Source organism: Ascaphus truei, chromosome 18 (genome assembly GCF_040206685.1).
Source record: "Ascaphus truei isolate aAscTru1 chromosome 18, aAscTru1.hap1, whole genome shotgun sequence".
In the NCBI taxonomy this organism is placed as follows: Eukaryota; Metazoa; Chordata; class Amphibia; order Anura; family Ascaphidae; genus Ascaphus; species Ascaphus truei.
The window spans coordinates 1274951-1299886 of NC_134500.1; the positions used below are offsets into that span (position 1 = coordinate 1274951).

Here is a 24936-nt window from a genome sequence, read left to right on the forward strand (position 1 = left end):
ACACTCTCAGCTTCCATACACACACACTCTCAGCTTCCATACGCACACTCTCAGCTTCCATACGCACACTCTCGGCTTCCATACGCACACTCTCGGCTTCCATACGCACACTCTCGGCTTCCATACGCACACTCTCAGCTTCCATACGCACACTCTCAGCTTCCATACACAAATCAGCTAGTATTCAATTAGAAAAGAAGAAAAAAATAACATGTACTACTGTAGTGTGACATGTAAGCATTTCCGAGTCCTCCAATACAGTTTCTACATATTGCTCATGGATTCCAAAGTGATATCTGAAGCACAATCTCCGACTTTAAAGCTTTGAATCGACGCTGCGTGTTCTGATGCTTTTAAGCGTTTTTTTCTGTTTCAGCTTAAAGATATCATCACAAAACACGCAGTTAAGGGGAAAGAGTGCGGTGCGCTATTACGAGGCATTTTTAAAGGTAAGAGAAAGTATGGAGACCGCGATCGTGCGCTCGCACATTTACATCCGGACACGGATAACTTTTCCCTTTGCTGCTGCCGGCAGGAATACTCTAAAATCTCTGAAAGAGATCTCGCGATGGAGGTCTCGCAAACAGGAAAGAGCGAGGGGTCTCACTCCCCCCTCACGTCTCCTTAATGTCCAGGCTGCCTTTGCCTTTCAAAAGAGAAAAGCCTTCTATGTCTCTACTGTTCATTTTCACACGAGGCAACCTGTTTCTAACTTGCCTTATTTCCCACTTCAGCTTCCATTGCTACCAGATATCGCTCTTACATACACTGTATATATATTATTGTGTTTCTGTATTTCTGTCACACCTGATGAAGGTCCCTGAGAGGTTGGGAAGCTTGTAACATATCAACTACTTGTTGGTTCAATAAAAGGTATCGTACCCCCTACTCCCTCTACACGTACCCCCTCCTCCCTCTACACGTACCCCCTACTCCCTCTACTCCCTTTTCACGTACCCCCTACTCCCTCTACTCCCTCTACACGTACCCCCTACTCCCTCTACACGTACCCCCTCCTCCCTCTACACGTACCCCCTACTCCCTCTACTCCCTCTACACGTACCCCCTACTCCCTCTACACGTACCCCCTACTCCCTCTACACGTACCCCCTCCTCCCTCTACACGTACCCCCTCCTCCCTCTACTCCCTCTACACGTACCCCCTACTCCCTCTACTCCCTCTACACGTACCCCCTACTCCCTCTACTCCCTCTACACGTACCCCCTACTCCCTCTACACGTACCCCCTACTCCCTCTACACGTACCCCCTACTCCCTCTACACGTACCCCCTACTCCCTCTACACGTACCCCCTACTCCCTCTACACGTACCCCCTACTCCCTCTACACGTACCCCCTCCTCCCTCTACACGTACCCCCTCCTCCCTCTACACGTACCCCCTACTCCCTCTACACGTACCCCCTACTCCCTCTACACGTACCCCCTCCTCCCTCTACACGTACCCCCTCCTCCCTCTACACGTACCCCCTCCTCCCTCTACACGTACCCCCTCCTCCCTCTTCCGCCTTTGTCACTACAAACAAGAAAGAGTGAGAAAAGAAGCCAACAGCACACTAGGGATCAGTATGATATATATATATATCTATATATATATATATATATATATCTCATATAATACACATTTTTAAAAACAATTTATAAAACATATTCAATCATAAACACATTATACATAAATCTACTTACAATATGAATTAGAAATGTTGTGCAGGCTTCACGGGGAACACGGGGAACACGGGGAACACGGGCGGAATGATGGCGACTCCAGAGAACAATCACTGTCCGTTCGGTATAACGGTCTCCCTAAATCAATCCGTCTTCCAACACTGCGACTGTTTACACGTTCGTAACCTCACATGGCCTCTACGTGTTTCAGTGATTTGTTCTCTGGAGTTTACCATCATTACATCGTCCTGCCCGCGCTCCCCGTCCTGCCCGCGCTCCCCGTCCTGCCCGCGCTCCCCGTCCTGCCCGCGCTCCCCGTCCTGCCCGCGCTGCCCGTCCTGCCCGCGCTGCCCGTCCTGCCCGCGCTCCCCGTCCTGCCCGCGCTCCCCGTCCTGCCCGCGCTCCCCGTCCTGCCCGCGCTCCCCGTCCTGCCCGCGCTCCCCGTCCTGCCCGCGCTCCCCGTCCTGCCCGCGCTCCCCGTCCTGCCCGCGCTGCCCGTCCTGCCCGCGCTCCCCGTCCTGCCCGCGCTCCCCGTCCTGCCCGAGCTGCCCGCGCTCCCCGTCCTGCCCGCGCTGCCCGTCCTGCCCGCGCTCCCCGTCCTGCCCGCGCTCCCCGTCCTGCCCGCGCTCCCCGTCCTGCCCGCGCTCCCCGTCCTGCCCGCGCTCCCCGTCCTGCCCGCGCTCCCCGTCCTGCCCGCGCTCCCCGTCCTGCCCGCGCTCCCCGTCCTGCCCGCGCTGCCCGTCCTGCCCGCGCTCCCCGTCCTGCCCGCGCTCCCCGTCCTGCCCGCGCTCCCCGTCCTGCCCGCGCTCCCCGTCCTGCCCGCGCTCCCCGTCCTGCCCGCGCTCCCCGTCCTGCCTGCGCTGCCCGTGCTCCCCGTCCTGCCTGCGCTGCCCGTGCTCCCCGTCCTGCCCGCGCTGCCCGCGCTCCCCGTCCTGCCCGCGCTGCCCGTCCTGCCCGCGCTCCCCGTCCTGCCCGCGCTCCCCATCCTGCCCGCGCTCTCCGTCCTGCCCGCGCTCCCCGTCCTGCCTGCGCTGCCCGTGCTCCCCGTCCTGCCCGCGCTGCCCGTGCTCCCCGTCCTGCCCGCGCTCCCCGTCCTGCCCGCGCTCCCCGTCCTGCCCGCGCTGCCCTTCCTGCCCGCGCTCCCCGTCCTGCCCGCGCTCCCCATCCTGCCCGTGCTCCCCGCGCCGCCCGCGCTCCCCGTCCTGCCCGCGCTCCCCGTGCTCCCCGTCCTGCCCGCGCTCCCCGTCCTGCCTGCGCTGCCCGTGCTCCCCGTCCTGCCCGCGCTCCCCGTCCTGCCCGTCCTGCCCGCGCTGCCCTTCCTGCCCGCGCTCCCCGTCCTGCCCGCGCTCCCCGCGCTGCCCGCGCTCCCCGTCCTGCCCGTCCTGCCCGCGCTGCCCTTCCTGCCCGCGCTCCCCGTCCTGCCCGTGCTCCCCGCGCCGCCCGCGCTCCCCGTCCTGCCCGCGCTGCCCGCGCTCCCCGTCCTGCCCGCGCTGCCCGTCCTGCCCGCGCTCCCCGTCCTGCCCGCGCTCCCCGTCCTGCCCGCGCTGCCCGTCCTGCCCGCGCTGCCCGTCCTGCCCGCGCTGCCCGTCCTGCCCGCGCTGCCCGTCCTGCCCGCGCTCCCCGTCCTGCCCGCGCTGCCCGTCCTGCCCGCGCTGCCCGTCCTGCCCGCGCTCCCCGTCCTGCCCGCGCTCCCCGTCCTGCCCGCGATCCCCGTCCTGCCCGCGCTCCCCGTCCTGCCCGCGCTCCCCGTCCTGCCCGCGATCCCCGTCCTGCCCGCGCTCCCCGTCCTGCCCGCGCTCCCCGTCCTGCCCGCGCTCCCCGTCCTGCCCGCGCTCCCCGTCCTGCCCGCGCTCCCCGTCCTGCCCGCGCTCCCCGTCCTGCCCGCGCTCCCCGTCCTGCCCGCGCTCCCCGTCCTGCCCGCGCTCCCCGTCCTGCCCGCGCTCCCCGTCCTGCCCGCGCTGCCCGTCCTGCCCGCGCTGCCCGTCCTGCCCGCGCTGCCCGTCCTGCCCGCGCTCCCCGTCCTGCCCGCGCTGCCCGTCCTGCCCGCGCTCCCCGTCCTGCCCGCGCTCCCCGTCCTGCCCGCGCTCCCCGTCCTGCCCGCGCTCCCCGTCCTGCCCGCGCTGCCCGTCCTGCCCGCGCTGCCCGTGCTCCCCGCGCAGTGTAATAATATTACACTTATTAAAAGTCCAGTTTTACTGCAATTGTGCATGCTAATGAAAAATAAATCCGGACTGGATTATTCTGGAGCCATCTATTTGGTGTCAGAAGCTAATTTCCAGCGGTGTGTTGTCGGTTTAATTAATGGCATCACATACACATGTCCCTGTGTCACATACACATGTCCCTGTGTCACATACACATGTCCCTGTGTCACATACACATGTCCCTGTGTCACATACACATGTCCCTGTGTCACATACACATGTCCCTGTGTCACATACACATGTCCCTGTGTCACATACACATGTCCCTGTGTCACATACACATGTCTCTGTGTCACATACACATGTCTCTGTGTCACATACACATGTCCCTGTGTCACATACACCTGTCCCTGTGTCACATACACCTGTCCCTGTGTCACATACACCTGTCCCTGTGTCACATACACCTGTCCCTGTGTCACATACACCTGTCCCTGTGTCACATACACCTGTCCCTGTGTCACATACACCTGTCCCTGTGTCACATACACCTGTCCCTGTGTCACATACACCTGTCCCTGTGTCACATACACCTGTCCCTGTGTCACATACACCTGTCCCTGTGTCACATACACCTGTCCCTGTGTCACATACACCTGTCCCTGTGTCACATACACCTGTCCCTGTGTCACATACACCTGTCCCTGTGTCACATACACCTGTCCCTGTGTCACATACACCTGTCCCTGTGTCACATACACATATCCCTGTGTCACATACACATGTCCCTGTGTCACATACACATGTCCCTGTGTCACATACAAATGTCCCTGTGTCACATACACCTGTCCCTGTGTCACATACACCTGTCCCTGTGTCACATACACCTGTCCCTGTGTCACATACACCTGTCCCTGTGTCACATACACATGTCCCTGTGTTCATGGGCCAGTTTCCTTGTCTTTGCAGGCTCCCCGTGCTCTCAGGACGCAGGAGTACACAGGAAGCTTGTGGTTTATAGACACAGCATACAGCTTGTTGAGTCTGGAGACCTGCAGCGAGAGATTGTCTCTGAGATTGTGGGGTTGTTAATGCTGGAGGTGAGGCATTTACATTGGATTACTGTTACCTTGTTACATAGTTACACAGTTACATATTAGATGAGGTTGAAAAAAGACATAAGACCAGCTAGTTCAACCTATGCTAAGTATAGACATCAGATACTTTATCCTATATTTGTACTTACAGTATATTGATCCAGAGAAAGGCAAACAAAAACCCCAGTGACACATTATCCAATGATATCTCATAAGGGGAACAATAAATTCTTTCCTGACTCCAAAAATTGGCAATCGAATTACTCCCTGGATCAACATCCTTCCCATGTATACTTATTTGGTATATCCCTGTATACCTTTCCTTTCTAAAAAGATGTCCAGACTTTTTTTTAACAAATCTATTGTATCTGCCATCACAGTCTCCATGGGTAATGAATTCCATATTGTAACTGCCCTTACTGTAAATAACCCTTTCCTTTGTACTGGCCTTGGGATGAATAATTATTTTGAAAGCTCCTTGTACTGTCCCCGAATATTTGTATATAGTTATCATATCCCCTCCTAGACGCCTCTTTTCTAATGTAAACAAATCTAATTTAGCTAGCCTCTCCTCATAAATTAGGTTATTTATCCCCTTTATTAATTTGGTGGCTCTTCTCTGTGCTTTCTCTAGTCCCATAATGTCTTTTCTTAGGAGTGGTGCCCACAATTGTACTCCATGTTCAAGGTGTGGTCTTACTAATGCTTTGTAAAGGGGCATAATATGTTTACTTCCCTTCCATCCATTGCCAGTTTAATGCAAGATATGTTCTTGTTTGCCTTTGCAGCTATGCATGACTTTGGGCACTATTTCTAAACCTGCTGTCTATAAGCACTCCTAAATCCTTCCCCATCAAGGATTCTAATAATTTATCCCCAGTTAATTAGTATTTTTGATTCCCAAAACTTACTTTACCAAAAGCCTCAAATACGACATTGAAGCAAATAATTTCATTTAACATTACAACAAATATTTCTCTGGTTGCAAGATGACACTAATACAAAGGATTGCAAGTTCTGATACATTATAAAAAGCCGAGGCTGTCTGATTTAATGTATAATGTTGGATATTGTGTACACTTCCACCGCCAATATCTATAAATACTTTTATTTGCTGTCTGTCTCTTGAATCCTTGCTTATTTTCCACATCAGACTCATCAGTTGCCAGGGCCTTCCCTCATTGAACTGGCCAATGTGTTTGTTGATGGTGTTAAAGGAGGGAGTCTGTCGAATGGCAAATCACTGGAGCTGTTTCCCACGATTCTCACTGTTCTTTCTTCAAAGGAAAGTTTGGCCTATGGGAAAGGTAACTAAATACCATTTCTACCAACATATGTGATAGGTTTGGGATTAATTGATCAGTTAGATTTATTTTTTTATGATTTTTATTTTTTAGGTGATCTTACAGGAGAAGAATATAAGAAACAGCTTATAAACAGCCTTTGTTCTAGCAGGTCAGTGTCTTATATGATCATATTTATTGTTACCATCTTTATATATCAAAAATATAAACTAGGCTACATATAAATTGGAGTCACTGTGCAATAATTTACTACTCCTAATGAACTAAGTTTATCCATTATTCTTTCTGCTTTATCATTGCATCACAAATATTAATATAAAGATATGTATAATATATATATGTATATATATATCTTTATAGTAATATGTATAAGTTCATGGAAATAGATTCTATGCCTGGGATATAAGAAATTCAAGTGGTATGGAGTGTGCAGAGTGAATCTATGTAATGTTGCCTTTATTAATAAAGCACAAAACAAGATTGTCCTTGAAAGTTAATCATTGCTTTTACATTATTCTTTGTAGATGGGACCCACAGTGTGTGATTTATCTGACGTCGATGTTTAGGTAAGATTGCCAATGTAAAACGCCTTCCTTACCTTCTCTAAACCCCTGCAAGTCAGAACGTGCTCCGAATCTGTCTAAATTGTACTGCTTTCAAAGCCTTGGATAGGTCATGTAATGTTTGGACAAATGGGTTTTAGCCGAGTTAAACCTTTTGTGTTTAATTTCCTGCACGTGTTTGACTTTTCAGGGATGTCCCACTGAGCACAGACGAACTGCAGTTTGTGGTGGAAAAAGTTTTGCGAATGTTCTCCAAGTTAGACCTGCAGGAAATCCCACCGCTGGTTTACCAGCTCCTGCTTCTCTCTGCTAAGGTAACATATATTACTGTGCTTTTCTCTAAAGCCAAGGAATGGACTATTCTGCTACTCTAAGGTTTTTCATTTCAGTTCTCTTTTTGTTCTTTGTGGATAAGTTATGTTTAAAGCTGCAGTTCAGTCTTTTTTTTTTTTTTAATTAATTTTTTTACTTCAATAGTTTTATGTGTGCAATCTCTAATTACCATCTCTAAGAACTGTATAGCTGCAGGTCAATTCGTTCTCCATGTATTGATAGGTCGAAATTTGGTGACATAATTAGTGAAGGGATCTGTTTATATTCTGCTTGTCTGTCAGTGGAAGCTCATGAATATTCATGAGCACTCCTGCACTGACATGTGCTAGAGGGAGGGCAGGGCTGACAAAGGGGTGTGCCAGGGCTTGTGACAGGACATGAAGGGGCAGTGCCTTAGCAAATGGCTGTTAAAATAGAATACAAGAAAATTGGTCTTTAAAGTTGTTTTTTTAAAAACAGAAAATGCTAAAAGTATTTTTTCTTACTACAGAACTGATTTATTAAAAAAACCCACACATGCAGGATATTGACTGAACTGCAGCTTTAATGGTTTCTATAACCTAACTTGTTAACTTAATGCAAACCTCGTTTCAAGTGTTTTATTTAATTTACAGCGCAGATCAATACTTTAAAAGCGACATAAAGTCCTTTCGAAGCAAATTTCTGTGACTGCATCGACACTGATCTTTGTGATTGGAAATGGGAACTATTTATATTCTAACGTTTTGATTTACTAAACTCGTCTAATGTTTGAGTGTCTTGTTTATTTGTTTAATGTTCTCACAGGGGAATAAAAAGAATATATTGGAAGGAATCATCATTTTTTTTAATGATCTGGATCAGAAGCATAGAGGGCAGCAGGAGAATGCAGAGTGAGTAATTATCAATATATCTGCCAATAACCGTAATCCGTAGTAATGTCTTGTTTTGTAGTGCACTGAAATGCAACGTGTTTCCCCCATTGTATCTTCCTTAATGTGTCGATCAAACAGATATTAAAGCAGCTGTTCCTTCGTGACCCCCGTCCTATTCTATAGGAAGCAGCGCCTCTCCAGAACCTCCGCTCCGGGGACTCCCTTCTCCTCGACACCCGATGGTGCCACGAGCACGTCATGGAGGTTTAAATCCCCCGCGACACGTGGGCCAATAGAGGCTGCGACGTATGGGGGGGGATAGGGAACTGAAAGGCATGGTGATGGATAATCCTCAACAATGATGCCAAGTTACATGAAAATATTCTTGCCCTTCTAAAATTATTTATAGTCAACATTTTGCAACAAAAAACAGACAAAGATCCCCAAAGCTACTTCCAATGTGACAAAAATACACCGTGCAATACCTATATATTCTCTTGGAAAAGGGGGTTCTCAGAGCTAGTTGGGTATCTGTGTGTTTATAGTGAACATTTTGGCCTAGAATTATATTGTTTAGCTTTTCGTTTTTAGAATCTTCTGAACTCATTGTAAAAATCAATTTGGGCCTGCTTCCTTTCCAAAATGAGGAAAACTTTTTAATTTATAATGAAAGTAAAGGTCAATGCATAGTTATGCATGTTCCTCCGTAACATTACAAAGATACGCACTTTCTTGTGTTGCTCTACTGCTAAAACTCTAACACAGGCCCTCATTCTCTCCCATCTAGACTATTGTAACCTCCTACTGTCCAGCCTTCCTGCCTCACACCTGTCTCCCCTACAATCTATCGTAAACGCTGCTGCTAGAATCCCTTTACTCTTTCCTAAATCTGTCTCAGCGTCTCTCCTGCAGAAATTCCTCTTCTGGCTTCCTATTAAATCCCGTATTACACACAAAATTCTCGTCACGTTTATATACTCTTCTCCCCCTCCTTACATCTCACCCTAATCTCTCACTGTTCCCTCCTCTGCCCCTCCTTAAATCTCACCCCAATATCTCACTGTTCCCTCCTCTGCCCCTCAAACCTCACCCCAATATCTCACTATACCCTCCTCTGCCCCTCCTTACATCGCACCCTAATTTCTGTCTATTTGCATATGGGTAGCTCCGCTGGCGGATACTTTACATCTCCTGTGCACAGACCGTGGCCCCTGCAGACGCACTTACCAGAACGGCCTCCTACTGCCTCTGTACGTTCTTCCTGCGCACCACTTAGATTGTAAGCTCTTCGGGGCAGGGACTCCTTTTCCTAATGTTACTTTTATGTCTGAAGCGCTTCTTATTATTATGCATCTTATGTCCCGCGTATTACTGCTGTAAATCGCTATGTATGTGGATGGCGCTATACAAATAAAAATATACATACACCAGGCTAAACAAAGAGAGAGCCCCTTAGTGAGAGACGTTCTGTTCCTGGAGTGCGCGGAACTGACTCTTCCAAATGGTTTTTAGGTCATTAGACTTGGAAGATGCGACGATCCCACAGGACCAGCTCCGGCATGTGGAGGGAACCATCATCTTACACATTGTATTTGCAATCAAGTTGGACCAAGACTTGGGGAGGGAGTTAGTGAAGTATCTGAAGGTACACATGATACATACATGGTACATATGATACATACATGGTACATATGATACATACATGGTACATATGATACATTACATGGTACACGATACATACATGGTACACATGATACATTACATGGTACACGATACATAAATGGTACATATGATACATTACATGGTACACATGATACATACATGGTACATATGATACATACATGGTACATATGATACATTACATGGTACACGATACATACATGGTACATATGATACATTACATCGTACACACGATACATACATGGTACACATGATACATTACATGGTACATATGATACATACATGGTACATATGATACATTACATGGTACACGATACATAAATGGTACATATGATACATTACATCGTACACACGATACATACATGGTACACATGATACATTACATGGTACACGATACATAAATGGTACATATGATACATTACATGGTACACATGATACATACATGGTACATATGATACATACATGGTACACATGATACATAAATGGTACATATGATACATACATGGTACATATGATACATTACATGGTACACGATACATACATGGTACACATGATACATTACATGGTACACGATACATAAATGGTACATATGATACATTACATCGTACACATGATACATGCATGGTACACATGATACATTACATGGTACATATGATACATTACATGGTACACATGATTGCATACATGGTACACATGATACATTACATGGTACACATGATACATTACATGGTACACATGATACATTACATGGTATACATGGTACACATGATACATTACATGGTACACATGATTGCATACATGGTACACATGATACATTACATGGTACACATGATTGCATACATGGTACACATGATTGCATACATGGTACACATGATACATTACATGGTACACATGATTGCATACATGGTACACATGATGCATTACATGGTACACATGATGCATTACATGGTACACATGATTGCATACATGGTACACATGATACATTGCATGGTACACATGATACATTACATGGTACACATGATTGCATATATGGCACACATGATTGCATACATGATACACATGATACATTACATGGTACACATGATTGCATACATGGTACAAATGATTGCATACATGGTACACATGATTGCATACATGGTACACATGATTGCATACATGGTACACATGATACATTACATGGTACACATGATTGCATACATGATACACATGATACATACATGGTACACATGATTACATACATGGTACACATGATACATTACATGGTACACATGATACATACATGGTACATGGAGATACAGAACGCCAGTGTCATTTGAGACGACTCTTCCATGTTTTCCTGAAGTGATTTCCATTCATTCGCTGGCTGTGGGAGAAAGGTTCTGCTATTATTCTACATCAATAAACAGAATTCATGTCTGTTTGTATTTTTTGTTAAACATGTCAAGTTTTGTTTATTAAAACTAATAGGACATTTAAAAAAATTTTTTAAAAAAAATGTGTTATTGACGGTATTGATTGTTTTTGTCCAAGGCTGACCAGCAGGGAGACACGAGCCTCTGCCCGTTCAGTGTGGCTCTTCTGCTGTCTGTGTCAAGGATACACAGGTTTGAAGAACAGGTACTTATTATTTTATTCATTCTCTAACTCCTTTAATGCTGCACGATATGTTCTGCTGCTTTCTGTAACCGTTAAAGCAATAAATCCACTCGGTATTGTACTATTTTATGAAATATGCGTATTCTGCTCTTGTGGTTCACACCATCTGTGAATTACAGGTATTTGAATTCCTGAAAACAACAATACTGAAAGGCTTTAAAGACCTCCAGTTTCAGCAAGGCTCTAAGTTCCTGCAGGATTTGGTTCCTCTGCCGCGCTGCGCTTCCTCAATGCTCCTGGAAACCGTGAAAAACAGGTGAATAATAGTCAAGTGTTGAGTGTTTTTATCTGGATTAATAATGATTCGCAAAATGTAATTATTGTTACAAAATCCATGTGTTAAAATATGAATTAGTAGATCTTCCCTGTTTTTATATATGTGGCCTACTGCTCTGCCTGGCTGTAACATCGCTGCCCATCACTACTCTCTGCTATTAATATTAATGCTGATCCAGAGGACTCCCGGTCTGTATCACTGACGTAGGCAGCTTCACCGCCTTCTTCTCGCCATTTCTTCTTTGCTATTAATGTTAACACTGGTGAGGGCGCATTTCAGGGGATGGGTAAGGATCAGTGGCAGAAAACATCATTCAGGTTTTTAAATCTTTCATTTTAATTAAAATTGCCAGGCTGGCGTAGCACAGCCAGGATTATTGTGTAAGCCGCTGATATATACAGAACAGAGGTCCGCAGCTCCGTGAACACAAACTATATTCCTTTTACGGCAGCGGTTTATAAAGAAGACCTGATTACAGGGGCTCACCCAGCATTTCTATTTGTTTCAGTGTTTATGGTTGGGATCATGTTACCCAAGGCCTGCTGGAACTTGGCTTTATTTTAATGGATTCATTTGGACCAAAAGCAGTTGCAGGAGCAAAAGTAGCAGAAACAAACGCAGGAACTTTAAAAACGCCCACCCAGCAAGCGTGCCAACTTGGAGCTAAAATATTAATAGAAACATTTAAGGTGAAGTGACTTTAATTTAATACGTAATACTGTTTGGTAAGCGCTGTGCTGAGATTACTGCAAATTCAGGCGTGCGGCAAACACTTACAGTTTGTCTTTTGTGTTCCAGTATTCATTTAAAATATTAGTACACTTTTAATATACAATCATTTCAGGTTTTGTTCACACTTGTTACACATTTACCAATTCTTTACAGATTATTAAACCACCTGTTGTTTAATACACTTTTATTTTGTATTTACCTTGTAGGTACATGAGCCGATCAGAAGTGAGATTTTGGAACAGGTCTTGAATAGAGTTATTACGAAGGCAGCAACTCCTATTAGTCACTTTATAGGTAATATATATATATATATATATTATATATAGGTTCTGAAACAAATTAATTTTTTTGTTCCAACATCGCCTTTCTGATAACGATTCCAGTTAAATGTGTAGTGGAAATATATTATTTATTTTTTTCTCATTGAGTTACTTTGACTAACGTTTAATATTTGTCATTTAGAGTAATCAGATATTCTTTTAGTTTAGCGTTGGTCAACGACGTGCCTGTGTTCTGCGTACAGAGGATACACATGTATATATTGTAGTATTTTTTTTCCAGACTTATTATCAGACATTGTCATTTCTGCCCCACTCGTCCTTCAGAATTCCTCGTCTAAGGTCACTGAAGCATTTGACCACTTGTCCTTTCTGCCTCTGAACACCGTGCAGGGCCTACTTAAAGCGGTACAGGTACAAACAATGCATGTTTTATCAGCCTTTGCCGAGTCTTAAAGTCTCCCTGATACATTGATGTAGGTGAACTGATCTCAGGCTTTTTATGACCAGAGATTTTTCACTTAGAATAATTATACAAACAGCGCAGTGTATTTTCATTATCTGGGCATTGTCTGTTCTAGCGGATGTGCTTTTGTTAGTGACGATTACCAGGAGGCATTATTTTGTATCATTGTGTAGGTGACGATTACCAGGAGGCATTACTTTGTATCATTGTGTAGGTGACGATTACCAGGAGGCATTACTTTGTATCATTGTGTAGGTGACGATTACCAGGAGGCATTACTTTGCATTGTGTAGGTGACGATTACCAGGAGGCATTATTTTGTATCATTGTATAGGTGACGATTACCAGGAGGCATTACTTTGTATCATTGTGTAGGTGACGATTACCAGGAGGCATTACTTTGCATTGTGTAGGTGACGATTACCAGGAGGCATTATTTTGTATCATTGTGTAGGTGACGATTACCAGGAGGCATTACTTTGTATCATTGTGTAGGTGACGGTTACCAGGAGGCATTATTTTGTATCGTTGTATAGGTGACGGTTACCAGGAGGCATTATTTTGTATCATTGTGTAGGTGACGGTTACCAGGAGGCATTATTTTGTATAGGTGTACTTTGTGTAGGTGTGCTACCTGTAATGTAATGCACAATGTTATTAAATGTCTTCGCTCAGAAATTGCATGTAAATGAGGTCACACTTTAGTACTTAATATTGTTTAAAGCTAATAGGAAGTTTTAATGTTAGTTATTTTCCTAGTTCACAATGAATAAAAACATCCAATTTAGCTACAATTCTTCAGGTTATATCATGTTTTGTGATATTTACCCCATCCCCTATTAAAGCTAATATATTCTTACAGCCACTTCTTAAGATCAGTATGTCCATGAGGGATTCTCTCATCCTTGTACTAAGAAAAGCAATGTTTTCCAGGTAAGTTGATTTTCCAAAACTCCCCTTTGTGGGGAATGCTAATTTTAACATTTTGCAGAACGAGTTTCACAACGGACACCAACCACACACTGGTTATTGGTGTGCAATTATAAGCAAAATGTGTGGCTACTGTCCTGCCCACAGTCACTCCTACCCACAGTCACTCCTACCCACAGTCACTCCTACCCACAGTCACTCCTGCCCACAGTCACTCCTACCCACAGTCACTCCTACCCACAGTCACTCCTACCCACAGTCACTCCTACCCACAGTCACTCCTACCCACAGTCACTCCTACCCACAGTCACTCCTACCAGCCATTGTGGCCAAACACTGCCATCTACAGCACCTATTCCCTCACCTGCTGTCTATGTAACTCCCCCAACGCAGCACTTCGATTGTAAGCTCTTCGGGGCAGAGATTTCCTTTCCTGTCTGATTTAGTTTGTTGCACTTATATTCCCTGTACTGTATTGGCTCTTTTATAAAGTGCTGAGTACACTGTGAGTGCTATATATATATATATATATATATATATATATATATATATATTGCATACACACGCATGCATACATACATGCATACATACACCCATATATACATATATACATACATACACACATATATACATATATACATATATACATACACACACATACATGTGTTTTTTGTACACACATACACACACACACACGTGTGTATGTATATATATATATATATATATATATGAACAAAAAACAAACAAAAGCGCAAGCTCCATAGCACGTAACTGAGTAAAAAATAAGGTACATTTATTTAAAAAATTAGCAACCCATAAGAATGTGCACTTACAGGATTTTAAACAGAACAATTCGTGGGAGAGAAATCTCTATTGTGGTCATCTGCGGTGGTAGATTGAGTCCCAGGTTTGCAGAGTGGATGTAAACAGCCCAGGTTCACCATGAACTCCTATCCCGAATTGGCAGCAAGATATAAAGGCATCCAATGCCTGCACGTCCTTTGCTCCCTCATATAATGGTTGCTAACTCTTGAAATTACCGCCAGCCGGAGCGCAGGGAAGCCAGGGACTCCAAATACACCAACATTCGTCACGAAGTCGCCGCAGTGTGACGAAACGCGTAGAGCTGTGACGTCATCGCGTTTGTGTTGGTGTATTTGGAGTCCCTGGCTTCCCTGCGCTCCGGCTGGCGGTAATTTCAAGTGTCAACATACACATACATGCACATGCACGCGCATGTACATATATATATATAAACACGCGCGTGCGCATACACATATGCATACATACACACATACATCCATACACCCATACATACATACACCCATACATACACACATATATACACACATATACATGTGTTTTTTGTACACACACACACATACGTGTGTGTATGTGTGTGTGTATATATATATATATATATATATATATATATATATATATATATATATATATATATATATATATATATATATATATATATAGATATATCCACACATACATATATATATCCACACATACATATATATCCACACATACATATATATATATATATATATATATATATATATATATATATATATATATAGCCACACATACATATATAATAATAAATATATTGTTATTTTTATTTTTTATTTTTTTACTTGCATGGCAAGATAGAAATGTCTGAGGGAATAAGTGACCGATAAATTGTTTAGTTATATATGCAGCATGAAAATCTACATACGATTATTTATTTTTTACCCTCAAGAAGCTCATTGGCTCTAACATTGACCACGCTGTTAATGTTAATAATCGCATCCGTCCTTTGACATAGTGTAGTAATAATTTGGGATTATGACATTATTGGGCATATCAACCTGCGGGGGCCGATTTTTAGCTTTTTGCCGCCTGTAGGCTGGGGGGCAGCCCCCCTCCTCAGTATACGACGCAAAGCGGTGCCACAAGATGTCGCGTTGTCATGGCAACAGACATCACGGCATCATGTAACGCTGCGTTGTCATGGCAACGAGGCGTCATGTGACGTCACTTCGCCATGACAACGCGACACTACAGGAGGGGGAGTGCTACGGAAAAGGTGAGACGCACAAATTGACCCCCAAAAATGGCATCTTTAGGCTGTAGCCCCACGGGAAAGCTGCCTCTGATTATCTCTGCTTCTTGTTGCTAGTCAGATAGATGCTCGGAAATCCGCTGTTGCCGGCTTTCTGCTCCTGTTAAAGAATTTCAAAGTCTTGGGCAGCCTGTCCTCCTCCCAATGCAGCCAAGCCATAGGTGCCAGCCAGGTATGTGCCACTCACGTCTGGATCACTTTCAGAGCAATGTTCACGTGAACACATTCTGAGCGGTTTTTTTTGTATATACGGCTTTGTTGTAATAGCTTTTGTCTCCCAGGTGCAGGTGGATGTCCACATGCGCTATAACTCTGCAGCTAACGAGGCCTTTTGCCTGGAAATCCTGGGCAGCTTGCGGCGCTGCCTGAGCCAGCAGGCCGATGTCAGGCTTATGCTGTATGAGGTTCGTATTTCATGTTCTGACCCAACATCTGACTATTTTAGGCACAACCACCAAGGGGGGTTTCCTTTTTAAATTTTTTTTTTTTAAGGTCACTGTAAATTATTTGAGTCCGTCTTAGGGAGTTTAAGACTGAAATAAAGTGGCTTAACCAATTAAAAGTTTCTCGTTCTATATCAGGGTTTTTATGACGTCCTGCGCCGGAATTCCCAGCTGGCTAATTCCATCATGCAGACCCTACTCTCACAGGTACTGGGGTAATTCCATCATGCAGACCCTACTCTCACAGGTACTGGGGTAATTCCAACATGCAGACCCTACTCTCACAGGTACTGGGGTAATTCCATCATGCAGACCCTACTCTCACAGGTACTGGGGTAATTCCATCATGCAGACACTACTCTCACAGGTACTGGGGTAATTCCGTCATGCAGACCCTACTCTCGCAGGTACTTGGGTAATTCCATCATGCAGACCCTACTCTCACAGGTACTGGGGTAATTCCATCATGCAGATCCTACTCTCGCAAGTACTGGGGTAATTCCATCATGCAGACCCTACTCTCACAGGTACTGGGGTAATTCCAACATGCAGACACTACTCTCACAGATACTGGGGTAATTCCAACATGCAGACACTACTCTCACAGATACTGAGGTAATTCCGTCATGCAGACCCTACTCTCGCAGGTACTTGGGTAATTCCATCATGCAGACACTACTCTCACAGGTACTGGGGTAATTCCATCATGCAGACACTACTCTCGCAGGTACTGGGGTAATTCCATCATGCAGACCCTACTCTCACAGGTACTGGGGTAATTCCAACATGCAGACACTACTCTCACAGATACTGGGGTAATTCCAACATGCAGACACTACTCTCACAGATACTGGGGTAATTCCATCAAGCAGACACTACTCTCGCAGATACTGGGGTAATTCCATCATGCAGACACTACTCTCACAGATACTGGGGTAATTCCATCATGCAGACACTACTCTCGCAGGTACTGGGGTAATTCCATCATGCAGACTCTACTCTCGCAGGTACTGGGGTAATTCCATCATGCAGACTCTACTCTCGCAGGTACTGGGGTAATTCCATCATGCAGACCCTACTCTCACATGTACTGGGGTAATTCCATCATGCAGACCCTACTCTCACAGGTACTGGGGTAATTCCATCATGCAGATCCTACTCTCGCAAGTACTGGGGTAATTCCATCATGCAGACCCTACTCTCACAGGTACTGGGGTAATTCCAACATGCAGACACTACTCTCACAGATACTGGGGTAATTCCAACATGCAGACACTACTCTCACAGATACTGGGGTAATTCCGTCATGCAGACCCTACTCTCGCAGGTACTTGGGTAATTCCATCATGCAGACACTACTCTCACAGGTACTGGGGTAATTCCATCATGCAGACACTACTCTCGCAGGTACTGGGGTAATTCCATCATGCAGACCCTACTCTCACAGGTACTGGGGTAATTCCAACATGCAGACACTACTCTCACAGATACTGGGGTAATTCCAACATGCAGACACAACTCTCACAGATACTGGGGTAATTCCATCAAGCAGACACTACTCTCACAGATACTGGGGTAATTCCATCATGCAGACACTACTCTCGCAGGTACTGGGGTAATTCCATCATGCAGACTCTACTCTCGCAGGTACTGGGGTAATTCCATCATGCAGACCCTACTCTCACATGTACTGGGGTAATTCCATCATGCAGACCCTACTCTCACAGGTACTGGGGTAATTCCATCATGCAGACCCTACTCTCGCAGGTACTGGGGTAATTCCATCATGCAGACACTACTATCGCAGGTACTGGGGTAATTCCATCATGCAGGCACTACTCTCGCAGGTACTGGGTTAATTCCATCATGCAGATACTACTCTCACAGGTACTGGGGTAATTCCATCATGCAGATACTACTCTCGCAGGTACTTGGGTAATTCCATCATGCAGACACTACTCTCGCAGGTACTGGGGTAATTCCAGGGTTACTGGACTTGAATGAGTTGATTAAACAAAAGGAAAGTGAATGCTCCAATTTTAATTCGTATGTGCAACATTACAAACTTTTAAGGTAGTTCAAGTATACAGTATAAATATGCATGCTTTGATATTACCAACTTAATCATATCCGTATTCCTTGACTTCAGTACAGGCATACCCTGGTTTAAGTACACTCACTTTAAGTACACTCGCGAGTAAGGACATATCGCCCAATAGGCAAACGGCAGCTCACGCATGCGCCTGTCAGCACGTCCTGAACAGCAATACCGGCTCCCTACCTGTACCGAAGCTGTGCGCAAGCGGGGAGACTATAGAGCCTGTTACACAAGCGGGGAGACTATAGAGCCTGTTACACAAGCGGGGAGACTATAGAGCCTGTTACACAAGCGGGGAGACTATAGAGCCTGTTACACAAGCGGGGAGACTATAGAGCCTGTTACACAAGCGGGGAGACTATAGAGCCTGTTACACATGCGTTTATTACATCAGTTATGCACGTATATGATGATTGCAGTACAGTACATGCATCGATAAGTGGAAAAAAGGTGGTGCTTCACTTTAAGTACATTTTCACTTTACATACATGCTCCGGTCCCATCGTGCACGTTAATGCGGGGTATGCCTGTATATTGTTTTGTTGTTTGCATTATATGAGCTGTCTATTCTGTACAGTTGAAGCGCTATTATGAACCAGAGCCTGACCTGTTGCCACCATTAAAGCTCGAGGGGTGCATCACCGCTCACGGAGACCAGATCTTTTTGCAAGAACCAATGGTAAGGGCATGCAAAGATCTTTTAGTGAGTTCTGTGTTCTTAAACTTTCATTTTGCCCATATTTGAATAAAACCTAAATTATAGATCATCTCAAGGTCTCTCTATTTAATGTAGTTAATTAAATCATGGGAACAGTATGAATGTGATGCAGTTAGTGGTCATTAATGTATACATGCCTCAGCTTGCTGAGCTTTATTTATATGATCCACTTACTGTGAAAGTATAATGTACAATTTCCCTTTAATAAGAGTAGTGTGTCCTTGTCCCTGTCCTCTGCCCTAGGCACACTTACTCTGCTGTATTCATCATTGTCTGAGCTGGTATAGGAGCTGTTTACAGCAGCAAAGAAATGCAAATGATGAGGATGATGAAGATGGTGCCATGGGATTTCAGCAAGACCTTGATGACATGCTGGAGTCCACAACCCGGAGAATGATCAAATGTGACCTGGAGGATTTTGAATTGGTAATGTTATTCTGTCCGGGCAGATACAACGTGTCCAGCAGATTGTCAATGTTTGGTGTTAATTGTGCTTTGCTGTGTTCACATTAGGACAAGTCAGCAGACTTCTCTATGTCATCGGGTGTTGGAATGAAGAACAGTATTTATGCTATTATGGTTATGGGAGTTTGTGAGGTCCTCATTGAGTATAACTTTACCACAGCAAACTTTAGGTAAGTTTAAGACCCCATGTTTTGTATGTAACTTCTTTGTTTGCCTAAATACTTATAGGAGGAAACTAACACTTGATAAACTGATGGCAACGTATGTCATTAAGTGCCTAAATCCATCTCCTTGTTAATGTATGTGTTTACAATGTCATACAGATGAGGATGATGTAATAAATAGACTTGGGAACACAAGCCCCTCGGCTGTGCCTGTAAAGTATTGTGTTTTAGGCAGCAACATGGAAGGTGCACATTAAATGGTTTTAGATCAAATACAGTAAATGATTTATTGGCATTTGATTGCAGTTATTGTTGTTCTGGTGCCACGTGCTTTTAACTGGTTCCTTTTGTTGCTTTATTTACAGCAAGAGCAAGTTTGAAGATATTTTGGGTCTGTTTAAGTGTTACCGGAAAGTGTCCGATATCTTGAAGGAGAAAGCGGGGAAAGGCAGATCAGCTGGAAATAATAAAACACCCAAAAGTCTGCTTTCTATGAGTTTTGTGTCCACGCTCTTAACTGCGTTATTCAGGTAAGGTGTTATTTTTTTACACGCTTCTTTCTCGTGTTCTAGAAAAGAATCTTTACTTCACTGTTTTAATATGATGAATAATACAAAAAGTATGGTGTTACAGACAGCACTCCCAAAGTAAAGTTTAAAGTATATAATGTCTGGTGCACGGGAACGACAGGAGGGACCCCTATCCCTCCCACAACTATAGCGCAAAGAAGGGTGATGTTCCCAGCACTCACTGTGAATAAAGGGAGAAAACACTGGGATATGCCAAAATATATCAATTGTATTGAAATAGAAATACACAGTATTAACACACAGTTATAATAATCTGGAGGAGGCTGCAACTCTTCTCAGGGAAATCTATGCGTACAAACAGATGCTGAAATGGCGTGATGGGAGGGAGGTGGGGGAGGGAAAAAACATGGGGAGAAAAGGGAAGGTGGTGACAATAAACTGCCTAACGGCAAAAGACGGAGTACATGTGATGAAGCGAGCTGCTCCAGAGACTGGTGATCCGTATGAATCTATGCGGCATACTACTTTTGTGGAAACTTGATACTGCGGATTTCTCTGTCACTCAATTGTTTGAAATGTTGTCTCTATTGATTCCTATTTCCCTTGGGGTTAGCCACATGTAAAGTAGCATTGCTTATTTGTCTGCTTCTGATTCCTATTTACTGTATCTGCACTAGGCTGGTTCTTTAATCATTGTGATAGTGTGACTTACCTATGTTAGTATTACAGGGTTTCACAGTTAGCATTTAACAGGCATTAATCTGATTACTGGCAATAGTAGTGTAAGCCTGTGTGGGTACACTGACATGATTAGTTAGTGCTTCTCTATTTTGTTTTCCCTGTCTATGGAAGTACACCTTTGTTGTTCTGTTTTTTGCATAATTACAGTGCATACGGGAGGGAGATATTTGGGGTATATTATGAAGGGAAGTACAGCAGGCTCCTTTTTTTAGTGATCTGTGGGAACGGGCCTGAGGAATGGGCGTTCTGCCCCGAAACGTTGCCCCCCTTTACTTCATCACATCTACTCCGTCTTTTGCCATTAGGCAGTTTATTGTCACCCCCTTCCCTTTTTTCCCCCTTGTTTTTTCCCTCCCCCACCTCCCATCACGCCATTTCGGCATCTCTTTGTACGCATAGATTTCCCTGATGAGAGTTGTAGCGTCCTCCAGATTATATAATATATATTTCTATTTCAATACAATTGATATATTTTGGCATATTCCATTTTTTCCCCACTTTATTCACATTGAGTGTTGGGAACATCACCCTTTTTTGCGATAACGTATCATGTTAAGTGGCATTTTATTGGACAGAAATTGCCGTTTGTGTTGATACTGTATACTACGTACAAACGGGGATAATGTCTTCATTGGCTTTGCAGGGATAGCACCCGAACCCACGAAGAAAGCCTTTCTGTCCTTCGAGCCAGCATTGATTTCATGCGCTACACGGTCTGTGTTGCGCTACAGAAAATACAACAGTTGGAGGACACAGGACACACAGAGGAGCCTGACGGGCAGAACAGCGATAAGATGTTCCGCAGCGTCTGTGAAATAACCAGGTGATTACACGTAGGATCCAGGCATGTGGATTCCGGTCACTGTGAAATTGTGTGCTGCAACCTCTCTTTCCTTGGAACAAGTTGTAGATAAACTATCACTTGATGTTTCGTTCCTTTGAATGCCTTCCTCCTCCTTGTCTGCGCAGGGTGCTCATGTGGCGATACACGTCCATTCCTACAGCAGCTGAGGACTCTGGGAAGAAGGAGAAAGGGAAGAACATTTCCCTGCTTTGCCTCGAGGGCTTGCTGCGGATATTTAGTACTGTTCAACAACGCTATCCGCCAAAGATCCCACAGTTTCTTGCTGCTTTGGGTAGGTATTTGGTATAGGATAAAGATGGTGATGCAAAATGTTTCACTCTGCAATTCTGACTATAGACCATTAGCTTAAGTCATTGAAAGTAGTGTCTTGGTTAAAATGATTTCAAACGCATGGTCTAATGTGTACAGATTATAATAGTGATGTACCTGGACAATAGCAGGTGAAATTAACTACCAGTCAATCGTTATAAGTACAGTAACAAGTATAACAAAGTTATTAATATAAAACATGGATGTGCTACTGACTGGTTTGTGCAGAAAGCTTTGGATTCTTGCATCAAGTAACATTTTTTAATTATAATTTTTGTAAAGATATTTCAGTTGATGATGGAGAGGAAGATCACGGGGAAATCAATGTCACAGAGAAAACCGCTTTTCAAATCCAGCAGTTTCAAGTAAGTATTGAAGATTAACCTCCACTTGGGAAGTAATTTCTCAAAGACAATTTCAACTTGTATGTTCTTTTAATGTGCGTTGACTAACAGATATCACAAACTCCAAAGCATACAGCAAATATTAAAAGGGATTACTGTATTCTATTACATGCATGCAACTTAATGTGAAATAGTTTTTATATCCATTGATGTTCACGAATGTGTGTGTTTTATATGTACATGAATTCCCAGGATAAATGTTCTTTCTTAGCAGTTACGTGTGTGTGTGTATATGTATATGTATATGTATATATATATAATATTTGCTTTTTATAGTTCTATATTTAATAGTTATTGATTTCATTTTCCGTTCTCAGAGATCTCTTTTGAATCAGCTTAATAGTGGAGAAGATGATTTTAACAGCAAAGAAGCACTTCTGTTAGTCAGTATTTTGTCTACATTATCAAGATTGCTGGACCCCTCTTCTCAGCAGGTACACTAGGAAATACACGGTTTGCAAAACAACCAATTTGAGTAAGTGGAGAGAAATTTGCGTAAGATACACAAATGTACTTGTTTTGCTGTAAAGTCCATGAAGAATTCCTGCATTCTCATCCCTGGTTTTTTTCTGATTTAGTTTGTGCAGATGCTGTCTTGGACTGTGAAAATTTGCAAAGAGAGCAACTTTGGTGAGAGTCAATAATACAGCTACCCCAAAAATGACCTCACAGGTCGCATTGTAAGGATTGCTTGTACAGTCTTAAAGAAAGCTGTTTTTATCATATTGATTTCTTGTAAGGTAGCAGTTTGTGTAACGTTTTGTTTTAGTAGTGCACACGTGTATTTGTAATATTTACACTCGTATTAATGCACTAACACAGACGTGACATGCTTAGTGTAACATTAACCCTTGCAGTGGTTATCATAGCGTCGCCGCTTCATGATAAAGTTTCTCACATGGGTCAGGGCCCAGAATGTGAATGCTGCAGACATGTTTCTTGCTGATTAAATACGCAGGCTCGTGTATACCGGGGTCAGCATTGATCACCAGATAAGGAGTGGGGTCCTTCAGGATCGTACGGTTCAGACATGTTCTCCATCTCACACCTGTAGCATATCTGCAAAATGGTTACAGGGCGAGGGAAATAACGGGTTCATCGTTTCTTCTCTTCCCACAGAGGACGTCCAGTTTTGCAAGGGCTTAATGACCCTACTATTTAGTCTCCATGCTCTGTTCAAGAGCCCAGTTAGTGTGCTACGTGAACTGTCCCAAGATATCCACGGCCACGTGGGCGATATTGACCAGGTACAGTACTTCTTATACTCGGGCACGTGGCCGGTATTGACCAGGTACAGTACTTCTTATACTCGGGCACGTGGCCGGTATTGACCAGGTACAGAACTTCTTATACTCGGGCACGTGGCCGGTTTAACCAGGTACAGTACTACTTATACTCTGGCACGTGGCCGGTATTGACCAGGTACAGTACTACTTATACTCGGGCACGTGGGCGATATTGACCAAGTACAGTACTTCTTATACTCGGGCACGTGGGAAATATTGACCAGGTACAATACTTATACTCGGGCACGTGGCCGGTATTGACCAGGTACAGTACTTGTACTCTGGCACGTGGCCGGTATTGACCAGGTACAGTACTTATACTCGGGCACGTGGCCGGTATTGACCAGGTACAGTACTACTTATACTCTGGCACGTGGCCGGTATTGACCAGGTACAGTACTACTTATACTCGGGCATGTGGGCAATATTGACCAGGTACAATACTTATACTCTGGCACGTGGCCGGTATTGACCAGGTCCAGTACTTCTTATACTCGGGCGCGTGGCCGGTATTGACCAGGTACAGTACTACTTATACTCTGGCACGTGGCTGGTATTGACCAGGTACAGTACTTCTTATACTCGGGCACGTGGCCGGTATTGACCAGGTACAGTACTTCTTATACTCGGGCACGTGGCCGGTATTGACCAGGTACAGTACTACTTATACTCGGGCACGTGGCCGGTATTGACCAGGTACAGTACTACTTATACTCGGGCACGTGGCCGGTATTGACCAGGTACAGCACTACTTATACTCGGGCACGTGGCCGGTATTGACCAGGTACAGTACTACTTA

General features: G+C 44.6%; 1 protein-coding gene across 2 annotated transcripts in view; it reads left to right on the forward strand.

The window, feature by feature from the left end:
• FANCI (FA complementation group I) overlaps positions 1–24936 on the forward strand; it is a 34870-nt gene that overhangs the window by 3587 nt on the left and 6347 nt on the right. For both annotated transcript variants that reach the window (XM_075575164.1, XM_075575163.1), the window contains exons 3-29: positions 377–449; positions 4798–4928; positions 6079–6232; positions 6323–6380; positions 6754–6795; positions 6983–7106; positions 7912–7997; positions 9492–9624; positions 11190–11276; positions 11435–11571; positions 12101–12281; positions 12531–12618; positions 12886–13016; positions 13931–14001; positions 16172–16286; positions 16396–16518; positions 16696–16764; positions 19233–19334; positions 19617–19799; positions 19887–20008; positions 20368–20532; positions 21917–22096; positions 22243–22409; positions 22730–22812; positions 23169–23285; positions 23430–23481; positions 23971–24098. In XM_075575164.1, the coding sequence (XP_075431279.1) occupies positions 377–449; positions 4798–4928; positions 6079–6232; positions 6323–6380; positions 6754–6795; positions 6983–7106; positions 7912–7997; positions 9492–9624; positions 11190–11276; positions 11435–11571; positions 12101–12281; positions 12531–12618; positions 12886–13016; positions 13931–14001; positions 16172–16286; positions 16396–16518; positions 16696–16764; positions 19233–19334; positions 19617–19799; positions 19887–20008; positions 20368–20532; positions 21917–22096; positions 22243–22409; positions 22730–22812; positions 23169–23285; positions 23430–23481; positions 23971–24098 (3102 nt within the window). The remainder of the gene's footprint in view (positions 1–376; positions 450–4797; positions 4929–6078; positions 6233–6322; positions 6381–6753; positions 6796–6982; positions 7107–7911; positions 7998–9491; positions 9625–11189; positions 11277–11434; positions 11572–12100; positions 12282–12530; positions 12619–12885; positions 13017–13930; positions 14002–16171; positions 16287–16395; positions 16519–16695; positions 16765–19232; positions 19335–19616; positions 19800–19886; positions 20009–20367; positions 20533–21916; positions 22097–22242; positions 22410–22729; positions 22813–23168; positions 23286–23429; positions 23482–23970; positions 24099–24936) is intronic.